Source organism: Sceloporus undulatus, chromosome 2 (genome assembly GCF_019175285.1).
Source record: "Sceloporus undulatus isolate JIND9_A2432 ecotype Alabama chromosome 2, SceUnd_v1.1, whole genome shotgun sequence".
Taxonomy (NCBI): domain Eukaryota; kingdom Metazoa; phylum Chordata; class Lepidosauria; order Squamata; family Phrynosomatidae; genus Sceloporus; species Sceloporus undulatus.
In genome coordinates this window covers 63,290,737-63,314,601 of record NC_056523.1, presented here as the reverse complement: position 1 = coordinate 63,314,601, position 23,865 = coordinate 63,290,737, and the positions used below count along the sequence as shown (strand labels likewise).

At 40.6% G+C, this 23,865-nt stretch overlaps 1 protein-coding gene across 3 annotated transcripts in view; it reads left to right on the top strand.

The window, feature by feature from the left end:
- FBLN2 (fibulin 2) overlaps positions 1-23,865 on the top strand; it is a 208,492-nt gene that overhangs the window by 149,924 nt on the left and 34,703 nt on the right. For all 3 annotated transcript variants that reach the window (XM_042452149.1, XM_042452150.1, XM_042452151.1), the window contains 5 exons: positions 4,405-4,455; positions 11,589-11,795; positions 14,656-14,772; positions 15,257-15,358; positions 17,638-17,778. In XM_042452149.1, the coding sequence (XP_042308083.1) occupies positions 4,405-4,455; positions 11,589-11,795; positions 14,656-14,772; positions 15,257-15,358; positions 17,638-17,778 (618 nt within the window). The remainder of the gene's footprint in view (positions 1-4,404; positions 4,456-11,588; positions 11,796-14,655; positions 14,773-15,256; positions 15,359-17,637; positions 17,779-23,865) is intronic.

Genomic DNA, 23,865 nt, shown 5'->3' with positions numbered 1-23,865 from the left:
GGTTTAATTTATATCCCACCTCTCCAGAACAATCTAGGCAGGTTACATAAATAAAATACACAGTACATACATAACTAAAAAATACATAATCCCCTAATCCCTTACCTTATAACTAAAATGACAACACTATAAAATACAAGTTAAAATTGATTAAAATAGACAAAATTGAAGCAAGACATCTTGGGGTACACCAAGGGGCAATCCATATTGGTGTAATGGGAGGTCAGTCAGAGAAGACCTGCCAGAAGAGATCCGTCTTCACAGCCTTTTTAAAGGTGCCAAGAGTGGTGATATATTGGATCTCTTCTGGCAGGTCATTCCATAATTTAGGAGCGGCAGATGAGAAGGCCCTCTGGGTAACTGCAGCCAACTGGTCTTCCTTGGCTGCAGCAAATTTCTTCCAGGGGACCTGAATGTGCAGGTTGGATTGTATGGAGGAAGGCTCTCCCACCTGTAAGCTGGACCCAAGCCATGAAGGGCTTTAAAGGTTATTACCAACACTTTGTATTGTGCCCGGAAACTAATAGGAAGCCAATGGAGAGATTTTAAGATAGCTATGTGGTCGCCTCAAGATTTTCCAGTGACCAATCTGGCTGCCATGTTTTAAACCAATTGAAGTTTCTGAACTAGGCACAAGGGTAGCCCCATGTAGAGTGCATTACAGAAGTAGAGTCGAGAGGTTACCAGTGCATGTACGACTGTTTCTAGGTCCCTTGGCAGTTAGCGTATCAGCTGAAGCTGATACTAGCACTCCTGGCTGTTGCAACTAAAGGAACGAGTCCAGGAGCACTCCCAAGCTGCAGACACAGTCCTTTAGGGGAAGTGTGACCCCATCCAGCACTGGCTGACAAATAATAATAATAATAATAATAATAATAATAATAATAATTAGCTCAACTCTCCCTACAGATCGAGCTGAGTTACAATAAAAGAGATAAAATACATAATACAGACTAAGCATAAATTAAACAATACACAACCCTCCCCCAGCATAAATTAAACCATAAATTAAACATTCAAGGTTAAAATATTTTAAAACAATTAAAAAATAGGCAGACTCTGGGACCCTATAGTTAGTACCTCCACCTTATCTGGATTCAGTTTAGTCTGTTTTTCCTCATCCAGTCCATTATTGCCTTAAGACATTCATTCAGAGGAGAGATGCCATCCTTAATTACTGCAGTAATCCGAGACATGGAGAGAGATATTTCGGTGTCATCAGCATACTGATAATATCCTGCCTCATATCTCTGGATGATCTCCCCCAGTGGCTTCATGTAAATATTAAATAGTATTGGAGACAGGATGGTGCCCTGAGGGATGCTAGATTTAAGCACCCTCTTAGAGGAGCAACTGTCTCCAAGCACCACCATCTGGAATCTGCCTGAGAGATAGGATCAGAACCACTGCAGTGCAGTGCCCCCAACTTCCAACTCTCTCAAGCGTTCCAGAAAGATACCATGATCAATGGTATCAAAGGCCGCTGTCCAAAAGTACCAACAGGGTCACACTTCCCCTGTTGATATCCAGATGTCTTGGTGACTTTCCGTGCATCTTCCCAGCTTGGCTGCCTCCTCTGGAAGCAACCGGACTGGGAAGAGGCATGGGGAGGGAGCGTTTGCTTTTCTTGCATCTTCCCAGCCCAGCTGTCCTGTCCGGAGACAACCAGGCTGGGAAGAGGCTTGAGGAGGGAGCACTCACCCTCCTTGTGTCTTCTCTGGAAGCAGCTGGGTTGGGAAGAGGCTTGGGGAGTGAACGCTCCCTCGTCCTGCCATCTTACAGTCTGCCCTCCATATCTGCAGACTTGCCGGGGGGGGGGGGGGGGGGGGGGGAAGAAGGGGGGGGGGATGAGGAGGAAAAAAAGGTAGCCCCCTGCCACCCCCTGACCACCATGGTGAGAGCGGCGAGGCTGGCTTTGGAGGGTGGGGGCAAAGTGCTATTGTCCCCAATAGTGACAAAATGTGAATTTCCCCATGTCGAATAAATCCAAAATGACCAACATTCTTGCCTATCTAGGATTATCTTGATCAGGGTTTCAGATTGTGGATCAGATTGTGGAGTGGCCTGCCGGAGATCTGTCATATTGGATAGCTTTTTAATAAGCTGTCATGATGGACCTCTTCCTCTTTCCTGAATAGGAAAGCCCCAACCATAAATGGAGTTCACTCACGCTGTGTCTCCTTCAGCCCCTCGTCCAGTTTGAAAAGCTGTTAATTTTGTGTATAATTTGATTTATGGGCTGTTTAATAGATTATTTTAATTGTCATATGTTCAATTGTTGTTTTAAGGGGGGAGATTGGGTTATTTATATAATGTATTGTTGGAATTTTAAATTGTAAGCCTCTCCAGTTGTCTCTGTAGCAGAGAAGCAGGATATAAATAAAGCTTATTATTATTATTATTATTATTATTATTATTATTATTATTCCCAATACTAAAAAATAAATTTAAAAACCCATATTTGTCAAATTAAAAAAATATATTTTTAAATATTTTTCCATTCCTGCTTCTGTGGCACTGTTCACCTATGTGGCCAGTGGTCTCTCCTTCTCTAAAACGGCAGTAATTTTGCTAATGAAGTAATATTTGCCATTTGCTTATGGCATCAACAGTATTGTAAAATAAATGAATTAATTCATTTCTTCAGGTAATGCTTTTCTTTCTGAGTTCTGTAAAGAGCTTTCCCCAAAAGTGCTAAATAATTGTAAGCAATTTCATTCTTTGCAATAGAATGAACTGGGGAAGAAAGTGTTAGAACCAGGCACCCTCTAGATATCCAGGAACTGGTAAGGCAGTGAATATTTGTCTTGCAGAATCATAGGCCCATTCCAGATGGGTGTTAAGTACACGCTCTGCACGCACTAGGGTTAGGAAGGGGTATCACTTCCTGACGCCCCTAACCCTAATATGTACGGAGCGTGTAGAAAATGGCGGCGCCCTATACACACGGGTGCCGCCATGACTACGTCACGACCGCGCTGCCTCCAAACGGGGCGGCACGGAAGTGATGTAGTGGGGCTGCACGAGGGCGCCTGGGGCACCCTTTCCACAGGTCCGGAAGGAGCTCTGTTTTGGAGCTCCTTCCATGATTTGTGTCGCTGGCGCAGCCTCTACACAGCTGCACCAGCGACACAAATGAGAAAGCATGAAGCCCCAAGGACACCCCTTTCCAGACCAAGTGGAAGCGGCCTTTTGCCGCTTCCCTGCAGCCTGGAAAGTGGCGGATCGGGGCCTCAGAGGCTGCCGCTGTGGCAGCTGAGGCCCCGATCCGGCAGGGAAAGGGCCAGTTACAGGCCGCCCCAAACGAGCGGTCTGTAATGCGCCATAGAATCTTAAGAGTTGAAAGGCCCCAGAAGACTGATCTATCCAACTCCCCGCCAGGCAGAAATATATAACTAAAGCACTCTGATAGATGCCCATCCGAATTTTTTTTATAAAGGCCTCCAGTGAAGGAGTGTACACCGCCCTCCAAAGCAGTTATTTTCACTATTGAATAGCTCATGTTTAGGTGCAATCATTTTTCTCATTATTTGAATCCATGGGTTGTGTTCTAGGCTCTAGAGCAACAGAAAACAAGTTTGGGTGCTCATTTAGCTTGGGTTAAAAAAATAATAGACAGACTGAAGAGATTCATAATTTATGTTAAAATTATGCCTGCTCTGGTAGCTTGGAGATGCTAATTTCCAACTGTCACCATGGAGGTTCTGATCATTTCCCCCTTTTCAGTGCTTTTACCTTCAGGGTCTGTAGGGGGTGTAGCTAAATTATTTTCCTTTAATTTCCCATAAATTATGCTTTTAGAGATCATAAAGTAATTAATGCAGCATGCTCTTATTTTGGTGTTTAATTGGGTATTACATAAAACAGAACACAGTAATATATTACAGCAAAAATTTGTCTGGAAATAATGTGGAAAGGAGAGATGGGTTTTTAATGAATATCTTTTTTCTTTTCTTTTTTAAAGACAAGATTGGCACTTTGGAATTCCTACAGAATCACAGTGGCCTGAGCAGACAGGCCAAATAAAGTGCTTTCCGCGTGCTTTGGGGGCATTGTGTTCAAACAATGCATGTCCCCAAACTGCCTAGAGGTTGCGCCAAGACCTTTAAGGAGTGGCAAAAAGTGACTCCTGCTGGTGGTCCATATGGGACCATAGCAGCAGCCAGCCTCAGGACCACAGAATTCTGTTGCTGGTCCCACAGTGATAAGGGCAGGACTGCTCCTTTTGCTTCATCTGGTTCACTCCACTCTGTAATTGTGCAATGGTGTTTCATTACAAAGGAGAGATGAGAAATCTGTGGTTCTATAGCCATATGTGGTCCCCAACCTGATCTCATGTGATAATATTTTGCCCTTGACCTAATTTCTAAAGCCCTTAGCAAGAATGTCTTGTCCCTTCCCTAGCAGCCAGCTGGGTGGAGAAGAACAGCAGGAGAAAGGTCACTCCAATAGCAGGTGAGTGGCCAGCTGACAGGAGCTGCACCAGGGAATTCCAGGTTGCCCTTGTGTATACATGGCAAAGGCATTGTGTAAGGAGATGATGGGTACCTCTTTGTACAACAGTGTTAAAAACACTTATGCTGACATAATCAGAATAGGCCACTGTTGGTTTTACAGCCTATGCCTTCAGAAGCACAAGGAGAAATTCAAAAGGTTAATCTTAAACTAAAAAGAACATGCATGTGTGCAGTGGAATCACTAGGGTTGGTTTCACCCAGTTCAATATCTCATGGTGTCACCCCATGGACTTCCTGGGATGGAGGTCTGAGTGGGAGGAGGGTCCTATCTTGGAAAACCCAGCATCCTACCTTTTCCCCCAGCTGAGAAAGCAAAAACAGAATGCCCCACTGAGCAAGAACAATGTTTTAATTACAGTTTCCTATAATTACAGTTTCCTGTAATTAAAAACATTTTCCTCAAGGAAAGAACTTCAAACAGCCTCTCCAGGGGACAATGGTAGTAAGGAACCAAACAAATCAGGAGGGGATGCATGACAGTAGGGAGCAGAGAAAAAGGTCTGTGACATCAACCCCATTCTCACCCCACCCCCAAAGAGGAGTGACACACCAAGCAGAGTCTCCCCCACTTTCTTTCTGGGGGAAGGAACTTGTGACGCTATACTACTTCCCAGTGTTATACCCTCTGACAGTGTCACCTGGTGTGGTCCACACTCCCAGCATCTCCTGATGATGCCATTGTGTGTGTGTTTGGGTGGATGGGTGCTAATACTATGGAAGCTCTGAGGCCTGTTGAGACATGTGCTGTATAATCAATAGTCGACTTCATCAGCATTTATCAGCTGAGAACAGGTATGTGCCCATGGTTTGGAAACCATGCAAGTAGGGGAAGAGGATGAGCCTTCTACTCATGCTGGCTGTCATTTGATACAACCCATAGCTCTTGTAACACATAGCCAAATAGGAAATGTAGTCTATTAAAATAAATTATTGTTATCATCTTTAAATCTCTAAGAAACACGACTGCATTGTTAATGCATCCCAACCCTGAATCCTCCTGCTTTAATTTTCCTTTCAATTCTCTCCACATAGAGTGGGCCTTTGGTATCTGCTGGGGTTTGTTCCAGGATCCCCCTGTGGCTACCAAAATCCATCGATGCTCAAGTCTCTCTCTATAGTAAAAAATATAGTAAAAATGATACCTCTTACAGAAAGTTGGAACAGACCACAAGGGCCATGTAGTCCTACCCCCTGCCTTGCAAGAAATCTAAATCAAAGCATCCCCAACAACTGGCCATCCAGCCTCTGTTTGAAGACTTCTAAGGAAGGAGATTCCACCACACTCCAAGGGAGTTTGTTCCACTGTCGAACAGCCCTTACTGTCAGGACGTTCCTCCTAATGTTGAGGGGGAATCTCTTTTCCTGCAGTTTGCAGCCATTGTTCCGCATTCTAGTCTCTGGAGCAGCAGAAAACAAGCTTGCTCCCTCCTCATTATGACATCCCTTCAAACAGGGCTATCATATCACCTCTTAACCTTCTCTTTTCCAGGCTAAACATACCTAGCTCCCTAAGTCATTCCTCGTAGGGCATGATTTCCAGACCTTTCACCATTTTAGTTACTCTCCTTTGGACACGCTCCAGTTTCTCAATGTCCATTTTGAATTGTGGTGCCCAGAACTGGACACAGTATTCCAAGTGGGGCCTGACCAAGGCAGAGTACAGTGGCACTATTACTTCTCTTGATCTAGACACTATATTTTTATTGATGCAGCCTAAAATTACATTGGCCTTTTTAGCTGCCGCATCACACTGTTGACTCAAGTTCAACTTGTGATCTACTTGGACTTCTAGATCCCTTTCACATGTAATTTCATTCATCCAGGTGTCCTCTATCCTGTATCTGTGCATTTCATTTTTCCGCCCTAAGTGTAGTATCTTGCATTTCTCTGTGCTGAAATTCATTTTGTTAGCTTTGGCCCAGATTTCTAGTCTATTCAGGTCATTTTGAAAATGGCAAAAGGAAGGTTTGCTTTTTCAATTTTTTAAAACATATATTCATTCTATGGCTGGTTGAATCCATGGATGCAGAATCCATGGCTATGGAGAGCTGATTATAAATATAGTAGTCGTTAGGTATAAACCAGAGTGAAAATGTGTGGTCCTGCACTCCTCCCTCTAAGGACTTTGGATTTTGTCCATTATCAACTTCTGGTCACCTGAACACCCAGTTCATGATGGTGGTTAAATCAGAGAGTCAGAGTTACCATCAAGTATTGTAATCTCAGGATATTTACATGGGAAGTGTGCATGCTCTCTGGTACTCTTTCAGCTATTTATTATATGCATTGGTAGATATACTAACAAATATATGCCCTTAGAGAGAAACACAGGCATCAATTTCTGGGCACTGAGTTTTATTACATTACATTACACTGTACATAAGGCACCACACATTTATTGCAGTGCATCATGTGGCCATTAGGATGTTACATTTTCATAAGGACTGAACCTTTATCTCTCTGCATCTGTTTATAGGTTTTGCTAACACATAGAATAAAATTACCATTTTAACAATACACCAATACAATATATCTATGTATCCATCATCATCATCACTGGCTGCATCTGCATTACAGAAATAATTCAGGTTGACAGCACTTTAATTGCCATGGCCCAGTGCTATGGAAATCTGGGATTTGTAGTTTGTTATTGCCCCAGAAATCTCTGACAGAGAAGGTTAAATGTCTCTTCAATCCACAAGCCTTTTACAATATCATGCTATTGTTATTATTTTTTCTTTCTTGTCTCTTCCTTTTTTTGAAATAATTCTCAGATTTGTGTCCATCCACCACCATCATTGCTTCATCTTTTTGTCCATGCTTTCTTTAAGGTAAATTTTCAAAAACATAAGAACGTTCTACATTTTTAAAGGCTGGAGCAATGTGCTCTCTCACTGCAATGTGTTAGATATGCAGTGACACTAAATGATTGAAACGTGATAAACCTTTGCAATCCTTTTGAGAACTGTACTTTCACAACAAGCTTGCTAATTAATTTTAGAAAATAAACCTGTGTATTTTTTGGTAAGGTCTGTGAAAGTTACTTTTCCATAATCCTCCAAACAGCATGGCCAGTAATGTTGTTGGCTGAGGGTTGCTGAGAATTACAGTCCAAAAAAAAGGAAAAAAAGAAAAAGTAATATTTTCAAGCCTTTCTGCTTTGCTCCACAACTGATGGAAGTTTCCTTGTTATTTGGAAATGCATAGATATTTTGGCAAACAATCAAATAGCAGAAAATGCTGAAATCGTTCATACGTGATCAATAGCTCATTACAACTGAAAGTTACTGTTTTTATTATTTATTGTACACCATCAGTGTGTATGGTATTTTGCAGAATATCCTAAGAAAGGCAATTCTATGCCTGAGAAGGTAATTTAATGTAAAAGATGGAGTGGGGAAAGAGACAAGAAGGGGAAAGGAAGACTATAAATTGCAGTGTGCATTATGAGAAATGACAAGGCCAGGCCTACCATTAGATGGAGTGAAGTGACTATATTGAGTTAGAGATGTTGCAGGCTGGTTTCTGAAACACCCAGCTCTTCCTCATGAACCACTAGTAGTTCCTCATTGTAAGAAAATAGACCTGCTTAAGCCACATGGCTTCTCGTGCGCCCTATAAATTAGCTTTCTGTTTCAGGTGTAGTGGAAGACACATCACCAAATGTTGAAATAAGAGTCAGTAACTGGCAATAAGACAGTGTCTATACAGCGGTTAGAGAAAAATCACCATCTTATACTTTATCTGTTGGAGTTCCCCAGGGCTCTGTTCTGGGTCCCCTTCTGTTTTCTCTCTACACACTGTCCTTAGGTAAACTCTTTAGCTCTTTTGGTTTTTCCTACCATCTGTATGCCGATGACACCCAGTTGTATCTTTCCACCCCTGACCTTTCTCCAAGGCTTGAACAGCAAGTTTCATCATGTCTCACAGCTGTCTCGCAGTGGATGCGCCATCGGCGTTTGAAGCTCAACATGTCCAAGATGGAGCTTCTTGTCTTTCCTCCTAAGCCCACCCTTCAACACTCCTTTTCTGTCTCTGTGGACAACATTTCTATTCAACCAGTCCAGCAAGCCCGCAGTCTTGGTTTTATCTTTGATTCTTCTCTGTCGTGTATCCCTCAGATCCAGAGCACAGCCAAGGCTTGTAGATTCTTTTTGTACAATATTGCCAAAATCCGACCATATCTCTCCGCCTCCACTGCCAAGATCCTGGTCCATGCCCTAGTGATCTCACGACTTGATTACTGTAACTTCCTCCTGGCTGGGCTTCCTCTTTCTCACCTCCGTCCTTTAATCTCTGTCCAGCATTCAGCTGCATGCATTATCACATCTGCCCACCGCTCTGACCACATCTGTCCTGTGTTGGCATCCGTTCACTGGCTCCCCCTCCCTTTCCATATTCAGTACAAGCTCCTGCTGTCGACGTTTAAAGCCCTCCATGGGTTGGCCCCTCCTTACTTATCAGACCTTCTTTCTCCTCACCTTCCCACCAGGGTAGTCAAGGTCTGCTGTCCCAGCCCAGGATTTCCTCTGCCCCATCTCGGATTCGCCCCTTTTCACTCACTGCCCCTCACTCCTGGAACCTTCTTCCCCCGCGAGCAAGAGCCATCACTTCTTTAACCAGCTTCAAAACAGAGTTGAAGACCATCCTGTTCAGAGAAGCGTTCCCAGGCATTGCATAATTTGTCACTTGCTATTTGATATTCTTTTGATGCCTGTTTTATCGAACCATTTTCTGTATTGCTATGTACTTTATATGTATTAGCCTACTACCCCCACCACCTTTCCCTTCTCCTTTTATGTCATGTCTTTTTAGATTGTAAGCCCGAGGGCAGGGAACCGTCTAATTAAAAAGATTGTATGTACAGCACTGTGTAAATTTACAGCACTTTATAAATAAAGGTTAATAATAATAATAATAATAATAATAATAATAATAATAATAATAATCAAGCAAGAAAATGTTGCAGGTGGTCCCTGAGAAATTGGTACTAATTAGCTATGTATAAAATTACACTGTTAGTTGATTCAGGATGTGGGATTTGACAGGATTCTGAAGGAGGAATTAATGCGAGGTATGGTAAACTGGTATTCCTAGAACTGTTTTCCAAAGCTTTTCTAATATCTAAATGGAATACCAGTGCCTTCTTAATTATAGCAACTTTCTTGCAGCTCCTTGTACCATAATGTCTCCTTTCTGTCCTTCTTAAAACTGTACACTACTTTTTTTCTACTGCTTTTAGCACATTTTAATCCAACTATTCATCTATTTTTATCTGATTGTTGCTACTTACTCCATTCTTCATTATGGTTTAAATAGTTTACTAGTGGTTTTACCTATTTAATATGTGAAGAGCATCCTCATAAGATGCAAACTAGAAATCTGACAAATAAATAAATTACTAAAAAAAATCCAAAATTGTAATTTCTATATGTGTGTTTTTATTTTGTTTTGTTATTTTTTTCCTGATTTTTTAATAACATGATGTGTACCTCTACAGATCATGACGCTAAAAGCATGACTTGAACAAAAACACTACTTTTAGAATAATCCTCTTTATTGTAGATGTCACTGGATTTCAAGTGGCTTCTGTGGTGTCAGTGTGCATTCATAGCATAGCCAGAAAATTATGTGAAAATTTCACTTGCTCTGAGCATATTGATTGGAGGATGATGGGATTTGTAGTCCAACACATCTAGGGGAAGTAACATAGTGAGAAAAGCTAATATAGAAGTTTACTAAGACATCATCCCTTGCCATCTCTTCCCTTCCCTTCCTGTTACAATATGCCAGTAGATCACCATGCAATAAACATATAATGATTAGCTTTTATATGGTAGAAAGTCAATTTCTTGAGAAAGGGTATGGAATCTGTTTTAGGAATACTGAAGTTATGGTAGCCCTTGCCTATTATATATGGCCTGAGGCAAATCCGTTTTGCTTTCTTTCTTTTCATTGCCCTGTACATTTGCTGACCAAATGAGCTGTGCACTAAGAACTAAAGCAATTCCTTTTAATCAATAGTCGCTTTAAAGTTCATTTCTCCTGCTCTCTGATTTTTCCCTCTCTCTGGTGTCATGATCAATTGCATTTAACCTTTATGAGGAAGCCTCACTGCTGCCCCCGCCAAACTTGTTATAAGCAAGGAAAGCAGAATGGAGAAGAGCTAACTTGCCTAATGCACTCTCATGTGTCTGTATGCTCAGAGCTTGCTAGAGGCAAGGATCTAGATAGACCGTGAAACAAGATGTTCTCTATTCAAAACAGATCACCTCTCCTGGGTGTGCATATCTTCCTTCATCTTTACTTTGTGTATTTGGTATGTGTGTGTGGCAAATGAAGCTAATTCTGTGAAACTCTGTTAGGATTTGCCTCCTTCGTGGCTTTTGTACTTCAATCTTTGTGAGCTAGCACCTACATATTTAACATTTTTGAATTGAGGCAAAAGCACCCCACATGCCTGGTTGCTTTTAATGCTGTTTATTCTGTGTACTAATTTACACTGTTTGATTGAATCGTTGTAGGGGTAAACTAGGACTGCACAATTTTGGGAGGTCTAAGGGCCATGGGCAACTTTGGTTAGTCTGGGAAATAATGTTCTTTCTCCCAAATGTATTGCTGGCCACAACCTACCAGCAAATTGCAGAAACTGAGTGATAAACCACACCATCAAAATTTGATGGCAAATAGGAAATGTAGATTTTCAAGGGATTGTGGCTAGCTACCAGATTTGGAGGGTAAACCAATCTTCATATAAAACTAGCAATTTTTTAACTTGTTTTACAGTTTCCACTGTAGAGGGGTAGAGGATGCACACCACATAAGTGTATCCATAGTTCAGATGTTGCCATATCACATTAATCTGTGTTATTACAACCAATGTCATTCAAAGATGGGTCAGGCCATGGTGATGGTGTTGTGTGTGTGTGGAAGATATTTCTGCTGTCTCAGGCAAGGTCTGTCAGATTAATGAGTTCTTTGCTAATATTCAAAGTCCTGTCGCTTATGAGTACAGAGAATGCATTTTCCCTTGGTGACTTATCATGATTAATGGCTTTGAAATGTTGGCAGTTTCAGAGACTGAAGATCGCAATGAAGCTTTGTCGATCAGTAATGAAGCCGAATTATCAAATAGCTTACCTGGAGATGACCTGGATGAGTGCCTTGCCTATCCTGGAGAGCTCTGTCAACATCTCTGTATCAACACAGTGGGATCCTACAAGTGCTCCTGTTTCCCAAGATTTACTTTGCAGGACGACGGACTCAGCTGTAATCCAGGTGAGACAATAAACCAGACACCAAACTGAGAACGTTTGTACTGGCCCTGTCAGAACTATACTTTCATCTTTAATTTCTCCTCATTTACCAAGCAGTAGTTCACATGGGAATAGAATTCAGTGTACCTCTGTTGATGACAAGGCACATGTGGATGCTCAGCCAAACATGTTTATTAATATATTTCTTAGCTGCCTTTCAGGACTACAGTCTTCCCAGTCTCAATCTAGTCTTTTGTTACCTGTTGGGTTACAACAGAAAATACTGTATCAGTGTAACTAGTTTGTAAAGGAATAAAACAAATTTAAACAAATTGAAGATTGAAGTGATTACAATACAGTACAATGTACCAAAGCAAAAACAGCAACAACCTTCTGTAACTAACAAAACAATATACATGTGTTTGTTTGTGGATGTCTGTTCCCACCTTTCAAGTAAAAGCCCCCCCCCCCAAAAGTAAATGCCTTTTAAAAATCTTTCTAACTGATTGAATCATCCATATATCTCTTGGAAAGGAATTCTGTAGGATAAAGCCCCACATGTTTCTAATGCCTCTACATGTAATAGTTTTCCAGTGAGTAGGGTCTTGAGCAGAGTTATTAACACTTGGGCAGGTTTGTAAATGCGTTGGGTATCTATCATGTAGTTAAAATGGAAAATGCTTAGGGCATTAAAGATCAAAACCAGAACAATGAATGACCTTCTAACAAATAGTAATAGTGCCATGTGATCCAGCTACCCATTTTGAATATGGATTCCATAGGCCACATTTTGCACCAACTATAGTTTTGGAGTTTTCTTCAAAAGTAGCATCATATAGTACAGCCTGGATACAATACAGCATCTATAATTTGGGTTAGATCCACATTCCCCAGGTGGAGTATAACTGAAAGCAAATGAAATTTTCAAACTCCCTCCTGGCCATTGCTGCCAACTAGGCTTTTAGAGTTAGAAGAAACCACAAAGGCCATCCAGTCCAACCCCATCCTGCCATACAGGAACTCACAATCAAAGCGACCCCGACAGATAGCCTATGTTTAAAGTTTGATTTGTAAAAGATAATTTAGAATTTAGAAATTAATTATTGTATTCTTTCCAAAAAATTATTTATGGTTTTTCTAACCATTAACCTCTACATGTCTGCATTTTCAAACGCTTGAAAAAGGTACTTAAAATTTTAAATTGCTAACCCCTGGATTTCTTCCAGCCAGTATTAAGTTAAACATTACTAAATTTGAAATGATATACCATATGAATGCTCCCTATAATGTGTTTTGATTTTCAGGTGCTCACTTTTGAGTGGATCATGACTGTCATTGCTTCAGATAACAATTCTATCAGAGCTCATACTATTGAAAAGCATAAACATACCCTTAATTTAATTTAATCTATGTTGTAGTTCATTATCCATTTACTCCATAAATTAAATCCACATTGTACCTTGTTATGAATACAGAATGATTTAGGTTCCAATCAAAAAGGTTCTATATACAATGGAAGGATCTTAGGTGCTTAGATTGAGAATGTCCTTGCATTGAGCAGCAGCTGTTAGGGCCCATGTTAGTGGAGAAGATTTTACTTTGAATTTTAAAGGAACTGTCCAAAGTCCTCAGAGAGATACCTTATATACTCAAGTATAAGTTGAGAAATTTATTCCCCAAAATTGACACTAAAATCCTTGGTCAATTTATACAAGGGTCAATATGCTAATACTACTTGGAAAGGTCCTGAAACAAGCAAGCCTGATCCCCACTCTTGGTGCCTTGGGGTGGATCTCATGTGTGTGTGCGCACATGTGTGCGCGAAATAGGTTCCCAGTCTGATCTACAAGGCTTCCCTTCCCAAGGAAGAAACTCCCCATTGAACAATTCTTCTTTCTCTCTCCAGTCCGATCTGCAAGGCTTCTCTTCCCATTTAGGAAACTCTCCATTTAACACCACTTGCTTCCTTTCCCAATCCAATTTGCAAACCTTCTTTTCCCATCAAAGAACCATCCTTTTTAACTTCACTTGCTTCCCTTCTCAATCTAATATTAAAGCCTCTCCTCCAACACCTGGGAATAAGCGTTAGATGATCGGGAGAGATCCAGAGAAGGAAAAGGAGGGACAGAAGTGGCATTTCCCCCTTACCATCCTTTGTTATAGCTGCCTAAGTTTTACCCTCGACTTATCCACAGGACATATCAAAATCCATGATTTTGACCCTGAAACCTTCCCCTGATTTATACATGAGGTCAACTTGTACACAAATATATACAGTAACCATGTTAGTCTGGAATATCAGTTCTTTCGTACAGTCTCAAAGGTGCTACAAGATCCCTTTGTATCTAAAGTTCTGAACCTGTTTTAAACTTCAGTATGTTGGATAGTTCCCTTAAAGTTCAGACTTAAACCTAGAGTAGATTCACTTCCCATTGGCATTGGTGCTGGTCTTGGCTTTCTAGTCATTTCCGATTTATGGCGACACTAAGGTAACTGAATCATGAGTTTTTCATTGCAAGATTTGTTCCGAGACAATTTCCCTTGCTCTGGGTCTGAGAGAGTGTGACTTGCCCATTGTTTCCAAGACCAAGCAGGGATTCAAACTCTGGTCACTAGCAGTCCAACACTCACTGACATGGAAGCCATCAAATAACCGTGGATTGCTTTTGGTCTAGTCAGACTTTTTGAATAATATCTACCTTAATCCCAAGACACCACCAAGGAATCCCACAATAGGACAGAGCTGTTTTCATGTTTTCTTCAAAGCTATACATATTAGCTGTAATGCTGTTGGGAAATTCTGACTTGGAATCTAACTCAAGTAGAAAGCAATGCAGTTAGAGCTGACTGGCCTCTCTTTTTGTACAATATAAAATAAACAGATTTTGAAGAAGGACCCAACACTGCCTTAGGGGACAAAACCACTGTTTTACCAGAAACATTGAAGAACCCACCTGTGACAGTCAATGATTTACATGAAGAGCAAGATAGGTGTAAAGGTATGTATTAGAGGCAAGCTGGAGAAGTAGCTTTTGTTTTATTATTTTTAAAACAATACTGTAAAGAATTTCAAAGCTTCCTTGGCTGTTTTATTTTCAATTCATGTCCACACATTCTTTGTCCCCAGTATTAGTCCAAAGAAAGAGATGGATACAATCTCATAAGGTAACATGCTGAGGTAATTTGAGGGTATCTTCCAAATTCAAGGCTATTTCATGCAAGCTACTTAGGACTGTTAAAGCAACACAGCTGTACGTGGTAATTTCAAACTCACAGATGGGAGTGAATGACACAGGTGTGGTTGCCTATAAAAGAAGGATTGTACATAGTGATTAAGGTTACAGGAATAGATTGCTTGTTTTTACATTTTACAGTCTGGTGTGATGACAAGAATTATAATTAGAGGAAGAAAGCTATGAAACTTTAATATGAGTTGTACACTGACTTTTTTCCCTGTGCATTTTAAAATATTGTGTTTCCTAGATAATGGTCCCTGCAAGCACACTTGTAATATCGTGGATGGGAGAATTGAATGTTCTTGTTTGCCAGGATTTGCTCTGATGTCTGATGGGGTTTCTTGTGAAGGTACGCAAATATTGTTCTGTCTTCTCAGTTTTGTAGAGTGAAATAGATATCAGCATTCACTATGCTATGGAAGGTGTCTGTCGATTTTGCTGAAGAGAAAAAATTTCAACCCATCCCTTCCAATACTGTATGCAGTGCACCCCATTAATTAATTGATTAGTTACTATCCCATCTTTCTCCCAAAATGGGATTCAAAGTAGCTTTACACACCATTCTTCTTATAGATGTATAGCCTCCATCACCTGCCAAACTTAAAAAATAATAATATTAATAATAAATCAATAATAATATAATAATAGTTTTATTTTATACCGCCCATCACTGGGAATCCGAGCGGTTTACAATAGAGGGGGTACAGACCAGTTCCTGCCCACAGGCTACAATCTAAAAGACACGACACAAAGGGAAAGGGAATGGTGAGGGGGGGAGGGAATCAGGTCCAGCATTCTTCTCTCCGTCTGAGGCCTGGACCAAGAGCAGATGGACCGGGGGAGGGCTCTTCTCTTCAGCTAGCCCCTGATGGGAACTGGGCCCGCCTCTCTCTCCTCAGAGGCCGAAAGATGACAGTTAGGGAGGGAGAAGTCTTAGGTCCAAAACACACTGCAGAAATAATCCAGTTTGAGACTGCTTTAATTGCCCTGGCTCAGTGCTAGGGAATTCTGGGAGCTGTAGTTTTGTAAGACATTTAGCTTTCTCTGGCAGATAGCTGTGGTGCCACAATAAACTACAATTCCCAGGATTCCCTAACATTGAGCCAGGGCAGTTAAAGCGGTCTCAAACTGGATTATTTCTGCAGGTGTTTTGAACTTTAGACAAATATCTTATCCACTGCCTTCTTTGTGACCACTTGTGCTCATTACTTAAAGTCTCATGTAAAATGAAACACCCAAAAAGGAGACTATTTTTATATGGAATTATTTGGATGAAAGGTCATTGGCCCAAGATATTTTGCTCCTGACAACATTGTGCCTTCCAACGGCTTTATAGAGAAGCTTACACGACTGTCAGGTTGAAGTTCCTGCAAAACAGCTGCAAGGTTGGCAGAGCCACTGCCCACCACCCACATCTTCAGACTGAAGTGGTTACTTCAATTTGCCCAGTGGTAGGACTGGCCCTGATGATCATACCAAAGCAATTAGGAAGTGTCATCTATGGCACAACAAAGGTGGATTTAAAAAGCAAAATGTGGAGCTAGAGAGCATGGAGAAAATACCCCAATTCTAGGGCATTTCCATGAGAGATTATCAAAACTGGGATTAATTTAAATCAGGGTGGGAAAATTGCAGACCATATGGGAGCCATATGTACCCACACCAGCAGTCCCCCAAAGGACCCTAATACACCCACCTATTTAAATCCTTTTCTACCCCAATTTCAGTCTATATTCTGCCCTCAAGGAACTAAAAATTGTGCTCTGATGTAACAACTTGCAACCCTTCCAGAGCCACCTCTCCAAACATTTTTAGCCAAAAAAATTGTGCTAGTGTCACTTCAGGTGCATCAGGTTGTGCTGGTCCAGATTTTGAGGGGGGAATTGGCTCCTGCCTCCAAGCAGTTGCCCAAAACTGATTTAAAGACTTGTATTATAATAGATGAGATGGTACTTGGCAGTAGTTCAGCCTTAGATATTATAGATAGTATCATGCAAAGCAGGCTTCCATTGGCATTTTGTGACTAGTCTTCTAGAATTAATAGTGGAAAGGAAATATTAATTTGTTTCTTCTTTTGCTCTGAAGCACGTTCCACACCATGATTTTTACTTTCTGGCCTATTGGTGGTGGTTGTTGTTGTTGTGTGTCTTCAAGTTGTTTCCAACTTATGGTGAATGTATCACAGGGTTTTTGGCAAGATTTGTTCAGGGAGATTGCCTTTCTCTGAGGCTGAGAGAGTGTGACCCAGTGGGTTTCCATAGCTGAGTGGGGATTTGAACATGCCATAAGGCAATGCTCAAACCGTTATACCACACTGGCTGGCCCATTGGTACATCACTTAAAAGGAAACTTAAAGAACACCACAGTTACGAAAGAAACAGAAGGTGAAGCATTCTGCACACTGTAGATGAGAATACAAAGGGATCCAGATGAAGATCCATTTCCTCTTACTGTATATCCTTGAATAAGTTCAGTGATTTGGAAACTTAACATGAGAAAATTATAGAACTGTAACTCAGTTACATTGTTAATTAGAGTGTTCTGCTATGGAAGAAATCGTATTTCATCCCAGGAGGAATTTTAATATAATTTTATTTCTCTCTTTCTGACTACGATGTGTTGATAAAGACCTGGATGAGTGCCTTACGGGTATTCACAGTTGTTCCAGAAGACAACTATGTGTGAACACATTGGGATCATTCTACTGTGTCAACCACAGTGTTATCTGTGCAGAGGGCTTTGTACTCAACATGCATAGAAAATGTGTTGGTAAGATGATAGGTGTGAATAATTCACTCTAGTACCATCAGTCTTCATGCTCTGCAATGTGTTCAGCGCTTGCTCTTGTTTGTAATATGTCTCTCTATCTGTGTTTCAGTCTGTGAAATTACATCCCCCATTTTTGGAACTGTTTTTAACATCAGCAATTCTGTGTTGTTTGTCTTTGCCTTAGCAATGACTTCTTCAGATCTTTAAAGCCCTAAAAGTTCAGAGCTATGATGGTTGAACTCCAGCAGAAAAGAGAAAATGGGTTATAGTGACACAAATGTTTTACCACCTGCCTTTGTCTGAACAATTTGACATTTACTGCATTTTGTTTTGTAGTCTTGGCAAGATATATCCATGTATTTATCTCATGAAACCATGCAAATCTGTATAGTGAGAGATGTGCCTATGGGGTGAGGATGAGAGAAGGAAAAGAGCATGGTAAAGTTTCTCTTTGTATTACAACTCTCACAACTAAGTCAGACAATTTGGGCAATTGTAGTCCAAAAGATAACTCTCCCAACCACTGATTTTAAAAATATATAACTAATTTATAATACTGAGAGTAACATTTTGTTGGCTCTGTCACTCTCTGGTCAGTTTAATAGTCACATAATTAAACCCTGATATCCCATTTGGGGATCATAGTAACACTGGTGATTTTATCCGGTTATTTATGGTCCTAGCAAGTACGTAAGTGTTTGAAATGGAAAGCTGATCTGTTACATTGGGTAAATTATTTCTTTTTACAGCAGGGACAGGGAACATGTGGCTCTCTAGATGATGCCAAACTGCACCTCCCATTTTCTCTCACCACCATTAATTATGCGTGCTAGGCATGATGGGAGTTTCAGTCCAGCAACATCTGGGGGGTGCACTCTGCCACCAGTGGTTTAAAGCATTTTTATCCCCTCTCCAGTCAAAAGCAGCTCTCAGAGTATCTTACAAAGATTGATTGATAGATGGGTCCTTGGAGGACAGAGTGGAAATCTGCAGTTCACATGTGTTCTTATCATGCCATGGAATGCTGTTATGCATTTGTTTGGGTAGAAGCTCCCATTATGCATACAGGTTTTATACAACAACAATGTATAATTTAAACCTGGTACTTGGCTTACAATGAAGATACAGTGATTAGTCACATTCCAGGAAATAGCAGTTGTAAATCATTACCATCAGACCTCAGACTATTCAGGAGATGATATCTGATTCATATGTTAAACCCATAACACATACACTCCTTTTGTTGTCACTGTGTCAGCTGTTGTTTCAATTTTTAATTTATAGTTTGCTGGCCATATTGCACAAGTTACAATGGTACTGTAGGTGTTAGTTTGCTGTGCTTCACCTGAGTATGTTGTATGTAATAGGCAGCATATAAATACTTTAAAATAATTAAATTAGTGCCCAGCTAAGTGGCGATATTTAAGTGATATCACAAGAAGTGAAGTTTGTGTGGCTTGGAGCCTTGGGGAATCCAGTTCACTTGAAGAACATCTCCTCCTATACTTATGGGGAGACTTTTTTTTGGATCTTGAGGCTGATGCATAACCTTCTGACACTGTATGGGTCAGATGACATCAGCAGCTATGATGCCATGCACAAAAATGAATGCGCTTTTTCACAGCACAGATGCTCTAGCTGCACTGGAGCTGGGGACCAAGCTTTACTCCTTTTTTGTCTTCCTCATGCTGTAGTTGAGGTAAAAAGTTTTCTAATGGTACAAGACACAGCACATGCCTTTTTAAAACTTCACACATGGAAGGAATGGCTGTTCTCTCAAACAGACACATGTGCCTTCTGGTTATTTTTTGCCTCATCCCTGCTGGAGCACAAATTATGATAGTTTAAAAGAAGATATACAGGATAGTGAACTTAGTTTCTGACACATATTCCCACTATACGTGTTTCCTGTCCTTCTATTTGCCTCAGAGGGTACGTGTGCTGCATGAAGTACATTTGCCATTGTTAAGATTTTTTTGACTTTTTGGATACAGGGGAAACCACAAACATATTATGGTTTCTAATTTATTGGGTTGATGTCTCAGTCCTTGAAGGGACCATAAAGAATCTTTGGCCAGCGAATCTGTTTTAGTGTTCCATCTTGATGTATTTGAAGGAGAAATGTAAAGAATTTTTCAAATAATATGCTTTTAATGTTTAAAGTTTTTAATAATGTCAGTATGTCAGACATGCCTCCAGAATGGATGAATTAAGAAGAATATTGCACACTGATTTTCCTTAAGTTAAATTATAAAAGCATTTAAAGACCAGGTGTAGTGAGAAGTAAATTAACAGAATACATGCTGAACTCTCATTGGCCTGTTACAGACAGCCAAAATAAAGTTGCTTCGAGTCCCAGTGGAGGTATGGTGTTTCAATGATGCATGCATCCTAAGAGTCCAGAAGTCGCACCAAAGCCATGCTCCAGCCCTAAGGACTGGAATGTGGCTTTGGTGTGGCTTCTGGACTCTTAGGATGCATGCATCATTGAAACACCATGCCTCCACTGTGACTCGAAGCAACTTTATTTTGGCTGTCTGTAACAGGCCATTGTCTGCTTCTATAGTGTCGAGCCCAAACCTGGAAAAGTTACCGTTTGGAATCACAGCTCTGCCACTGCCAGGCAGGCTAGGGGATTCTGGGAGATTTAGTTGAATTGCTCGTTCCACTGAGATGTGTTGTTGTTGTTGTTGTTGTTGTTGTTGTGTGTCTTCAAGTCATTTCTGACTTATTAAGGTGACCCTATCATGGGATTTCCTTGGCAAAATTTGTTAAAAGGTGGTTTGCCATTGCCCTCCCCAGAGGCTGATAGCATTTGACTTGCCCAAAGTCACCCAGTGAGTTTCATGGCCAAGTGGGGAATTGAACCTTGGTCTCCAGAGCTGTAGTCTGTTATTGGTTTTTAATAGTTATGTAATTTTAAATCTTACATTGTTTAATCTTTTTTAAGGGGGGTGATACTTTGTATATATGGATGTACTATTTTAACTGTTGTAAGCTGTTTTGATTACTTTAACAAAAAGCAGAGTATAAATAAAAGTGTTATTTATTTATTATTAGTCTAGCTCTCAAACCACTGTGCTATGCTGGCTCTTTCCAGTGAGAGCAACTTACTGAATCAATAAGATTAATGCAACTGTTGACCTGCCATTCAACAATTGATTGAGGGGCATATATCATATAGGACATTAGTCTGTTGACTCTAGTTGAGACAGACTATAAAGTCCATTTGTGGGATTTGTCCATGGCTCAGAGAAGGACATAGTTGCCAGGTCCCACAGTGCTAGTTGAAGTTTCAGGGAACTGCTGTGCTTCTCTGAGTCTCAGAGACAAGGAGTTGGACTTCATGGCCCTTGTGGTCTACTACAGTTCTATGATTCAATGATATCAGCTGTAGTTGCTGTTTGCCATTAAGCCAGCCCCTCTGTGGGATCTGTCTGACCCAATATATTATTGTTGTTACTTGCTGTCAAGTCAGCTTTGGTTTATGGAGACCCCATGAAAGAGGTACTTCCCAGAGCTCTACTTGCAAGTTCAGGACTGTGACTTCCTTGAGTGAGTCTATCCACCTGTAGTGTAGTGCGGTCTGCCTCTTTTCCTGCTGCCATCATCTTTAGCAGGCATAATTGTCTTAGTATTGTGGCTGTACTTTGCCTGCCCCTGGGCAAACAGAACAGAGTGATCAAGATTGCAAGGGATCTGAAAACTAAGCACTTAGAAGGTGGTTGAGGGATTTGGGTGTATTTAGCCTCAATAAAAGAAGCGTGAGACACCTCTTCAAACAGTGGAAAGACTATCATGCGGAGATGGTGTGTGCTTGTTTTCTGCAGGTTCATAGGATAGGATCTTAACCAATGGATTCAAATTACAAGAAAGGAAATTAAACAGCTTCCTGACAGTGAAAACTATTCAACAGTGGAATGGACTGTCTTGGAGGGGGGTGATCTCTTCTTCAGAGGTCTTTAAGCAAAGGTGGGATAGCCATTTCTTGAGTTGTTTAGTGTGTTTTCCTTCATGTCAAGATTTGGACTAACACTAGATTCTAGTATTCCATGCCAGTGCTGTGATCCTGTAAGTCTAACAACTGGAGACACACATGTCATGTTAAATCAGGGGCAGGTGCTGGGGGACCTGTCCTTCCCAGATATTGGAGTTTATCACTCACGTTTTTAAACTGGTTCCAACCTCCTGGACTGGAGCTGGGACACAGGATGGAAGTGGGGATTATCACTCACTAAATCATGACCGAACTGCCGGCCACCATCAGGCCGGATCCAAGCCAGGTCCCAGCCATACTCCACCAGCACTTTTAGAAGTCTGAAAGCTTCTACAAAGTGCTGGCAGAGCATGGCTGGGACCCAGCTTGGACCTGGGCTGAGGCCAGCTGGTGATTCAGCAGTGATTTAGTGAGCGATAATCCCCGCCTCCATTCCGCATCCCGGCTCCAGCCTCGGAGGCAGGAGCCAGTTTAAAAAGGTGAGCAATAGTCTCCATTGTTAGACCATTGGCTATTATCCCTCAGCAACTTGACTAGTGGTGAGGAACGATGGCATGAGTAGTTCATAAAAAATCTAGAGGATCATAGGACCACCACTTGTACATTCAAGACTGTGCATTGATGGGAACCAAGAACTAAAGCACTCAACCACAAGTGTGTACTTGTGTATATTTATGTACCTGGACCCATGCCAAGAAATGATTACAGGAAGACATTTGCAATGGATAGCCTGCCTATTAATATACGCAAAGTTAATACCTAAAGAAAGATCACTAAATGCAATTAATAAATAGATATTGGGGAGTTCTGCAAGTACTCAGAAACAGTTTGACTGATGATGTTGTGGTTCCTTTCCATAATGCTATCCAGATGTTCACAGGTTCAATGATGAAGTAAATATCAGAAAATCTATTTATCTATTTTAAAATCTTTTATTTAAAAAGCTCTCCTCAGTTCACAGTGTATTAATGTGTCCATATGTTGAACATATTCAGGACCTTAATGCTTAGAAATGAACATAAGAGTATGTATCAGTGCAGTAAACAATAACAATGTTGCAAGCAACAACATTGAAAAGATGAAAATGAGCTGAATGGGGCACACAGTGACAGCTGCAATGATATTCCAAATAGCATTTAGCTTACGGAAGTATAGGAGGGTTAATATTCTAGTGCACAATTGCTTGAAAGGAAAGTCAGTTAAGATCATGTGCATAGGACTGGGATGCAAACACATTTCTCCAAACTTGGCATTTGATTTCTGTCTTTGATACCATCCACCTATCTGTTTATTTATCTATTTATTTTGCTGGCACTCATCAGACTTCACATTTTTATAGATAAGAAGACATTGGAAGCATTAGATTCCTTTTGAACAGGTTAACATTTTCAGAAATAAAAATATATTGCATTTCTTTGTACAAGTAAATCTGCATTCATTTGAAATCAATCAACATACAAGTCAGACTGTGACATTTATTTGACTTGTATATATTTCTAGGAGAGAGCTATTTATAAATCTTACAGATGGGAAATATAATTGGAGGCTTCTATGTTTTCATGTTTCCTTATCATTCTTGTTTTAATTAAATGTTCAAGGTCACTTGGGGATTCAGAGTGCAATTTACATTTTGTTTTCCTCCCCCTGTAATCAGAATCTTTTGTGAATTTTAGAATTTCATGCAGTTTCAAGTTTCAAATCTCCTAATCAATGCAAGAAAGCCAAAATTAGAGCATCGCCACATTAGATGGTTGTCCAGCTTCTGCTTGAATGAATTCAAGAGAGGGAAAGCCCACTTATACCTCAGGAAACCTTGTCCTTTTAGACTGAGGGACAGAGAGTTTTTTCTCTTTTTTAAAAAGCTAATCTGGATTCTGTTTGGGGTCCCAATATCTCCTTCTGACAATCTGAGCATCCAATGTGTGATGATAATGAAAACCAGACAATTAGATACTCCACTTAAGTATTGGAATCTCAAGATATTTATATGGGAAAATGAGCAGGCTCTTTGGTAATCTTTTAGGCTACTTATTATAAGCAATCATAGATATACAAACACTTTTTCCTTCGGGAGAAATGGGCACTTTGCT